This window comes from Penaeus monodon, chromosome 8 (assembly GCF_015228065.2).
Source record: "Penaeus monodon isolate SGIC_2016 chromosome 8, NSTDA_Pmon_1, whole genome shotgun sequence".
Taxonomy (NCBI): Eukaryota; Metazoa; Arthropoda; class Malacostraca; order Decapoda; family Penaeidae; genus Penaeus; species Penaeus monodon.
In genome coordinates, this window is record NC_051393.1 from 38,668,594 (window position 1) to 38,671,093 (window position 2,500).

General features: G+C 33.0%; 1 protein-coding gene across 1 annotated transcript in view; it reads left to right on the forward strand.

Annotated features, from left to right (window-relative positions):
- Positions 1-2,500, forward strand: part of LOC119575962 (nicalin-like) — a 4,876-nt gene that overhangs the window by 1,898 nt on the left and 478 nt on the right. Inside the window, exons 6-11 of the mRNA XM_037923494.1 lie at positions 737-795; positions 917-983; positions 1,177-1,295; positions 1,541-1,716; positions 2,016-2,137; positions 2,431-2,500. The exon at positions 2,431-2,500 is cut by the window's right edge and continues 108 nt beyond it. Coding sequence (XP_037779422.1) covers positions 737-795; positions 917-983; positions 1,177-1,295; positions 1,541-1,716; positions 2,016-2,137; positions 2,431-2,500 — 613 coding nt within the window. The remainder of the gene's footprint in view (positions 1-736; positions 796-916; positions 984-1,176; positions 1,296-1,540; positions 1,717-2,015; positions 2,138-2,430) is intronic.

Here is a 2,500-nt window from a genome sequence, read left to right on the forward strand (position 1 = left end):
TGATTTTATAAAAAAAAAATGTTACTGCAAAAAGGGTTAAAATTAAAAACAAAAACGGATTAAGGAAAAATTTAAACGATGTCAAACTGAAGGGTTTATAGATTTTTTTATACATCCCAATGCACCACAGTGTCCAAACCATAAATCTTTTGTTAAGAACTGTGTCTGTAGTGTTGTTTTATTGATTTGTTAAGCCACGGAAATAATTTGGGCTAAGTCAAGAAAGAATTTTCAATTTAGCTAAAGGGTTTACAGCTTGGCAGGGTGCTTCAGAATCTTATTAATCAAGAGTTCTCACTGTTTTTAGTAAAGGTGATGCTTAATTCTTTCCCTTTAAATGAAGGGAACGTTGATAGTTATGTATTTTTAACAGGATGGGAAAAGCAATACGAAATCTCTATAGACAGTGAAAAACTGTCTGGTAAAAGACTTTTGTCTTTTGTTCCATGGAAAACACAACCTAAATTTATGAAAAAATGCCTGCATTTGTGTCCCAAAAAACGGGGCAGAACAAAAATTAAATAAATGTTGACAGTAAACAAATCAAAATTATGGAAAAAAAGGTAAAAGTATTTCTGCACCCATTCACTTAGTGAAGTCAACATAATTAAAATGATTACGTGTGTTTAATTGGGAAACTAGACTAATGGAACTGTTGAGCTAAAAAATTTGTTGAGAAAAATATAAGGTTTTTTCAAACAAATTTTTGGAACATTGTGAAAAATTACACCAATAGGATGTCACAGTATATTTCTGAAGAAATTTTGTTTGTAGTTGGGGTGTTACACAGACTGAGTATTTTTTACCTCTAGTAGACAAGAAATAAAAATGTATTATATTGGGATTGTAATATATGATGAGCATTCTGTTTAGGAAATTTTGGGGGATACAGAAAAAGGTTAAAAACATTCCTCAGTAAGAATTTGGAATGCAGCCTTAAATGTGTTCCAATACATCAGTGACTATGAAAAAGCATTTTTAGGGTAAAATGAAGGTGGCACTCATTTGGATTTGCCAAGATTGGGGAACATAACATCCCTGCTTAAAGACGGCCAAAAATGAATAGTTGGGGTGCTTGTGTATGGTTAAATGATTTTAAAAATACTACAGTACTAATGACCATTCAAATATATGTATTTTAATGATTAAAGTATAGGAGTCCTTTCATCTGTTCAGGCTGCCAGCATTGACCATTCTTAATCAGCGTGTGACATCAGAAATTTTGTTTAAGCCCATCATAAAAGGTGATACCTGGAGTGTAACCAAGACACAAATATTTAATGCCGCAAATCAAGGTTAAGCCCTATGACCATTTAGTTTCAGTATTGTTTGTCTCTGATGAACATGATATCTACATATTTGGACAGAAAGAGGGACATAGAGATACTTTCAGTGCTCAAAATTTTTTCATCGCTCATTTGTACCTGTTTCTTATTACATTTTAATTTTTAGTGAAAACTTTTCTGTAAATATTTTAAAGCTTCTTATTGTCATTAGCAATTCTAGTGATTTTCAAGTAATGTAAATTTATCAATGAAAGATTTGATCATACAATTATACTTCCAGCATCCAAAAACTGGTGAACGGGGGAGCATCCTTGACACGCCAGACAGTATTGATGTAGATGCCCTTACTCGCAACACAGCTGTGATTGCAACTTCTCTTCTTCAACACATTTATAACACATCAGTTGATGAAATATTTTCAGAGGGTTTGGTAAGTCAGTTTCTAGTACCATCTTGTCTTTGTTGAAAATAGGTTGTAAATTGATTTCAAGATAATGATTACTTAGAAATGATAACAGATTTTAGTCATGATTCTTGGTTGAGGCACAGGGTTTATAAATTACCCATAGGCCACACTTATTGTGAATTGATAATTAGACAAAGTGATATTAGTGGACATACTGTCAGTGAATTAGCTACTGCATGCCTCTTGGAATATAGGCAGAAGAAATAATTAGCAAGTCTTTGATGTTATTGAAATCCTTTCTGATCAATTCATCATATTAACAGGAGGTTACAAGAGAGAGTGTGCAGTCTTGGTTAGACTTGATGAGCTCCCAGCCAAGATCTCCACAGCTACTTTCAGGGAAGAATAACCCACTAGTCTCTACTCTTCACCAAGTACTGTCCAGGTAACTGCATAATTACTCATTTAAAACCTAGGATTTTTAATGGTGTTTATGTATTTTGTATACTCTTATCAAAAGTGGAAATGGCAATTATGCTATCTGTTTCAGCATCAGTTTTACTTTTTGGGGATGTTGATTCTGCAATCTTGTCACATGTGATGTAAGTATTGCAGAGGGTGCTTATATTGAAAAAGTTATTAAATACATAAGATTAGGTCATTAGTAATGTTGTACATATTTGAAACACTTTTTTTTTTCTAAATATTTTACAATGCATTTCTGAATGAATTTCACAGATATACCAATGAAGCTCGTGTAACCTATGTAAAGGCAGACAAGAGGGATCCTGAGTGGGCTTTCTACGAC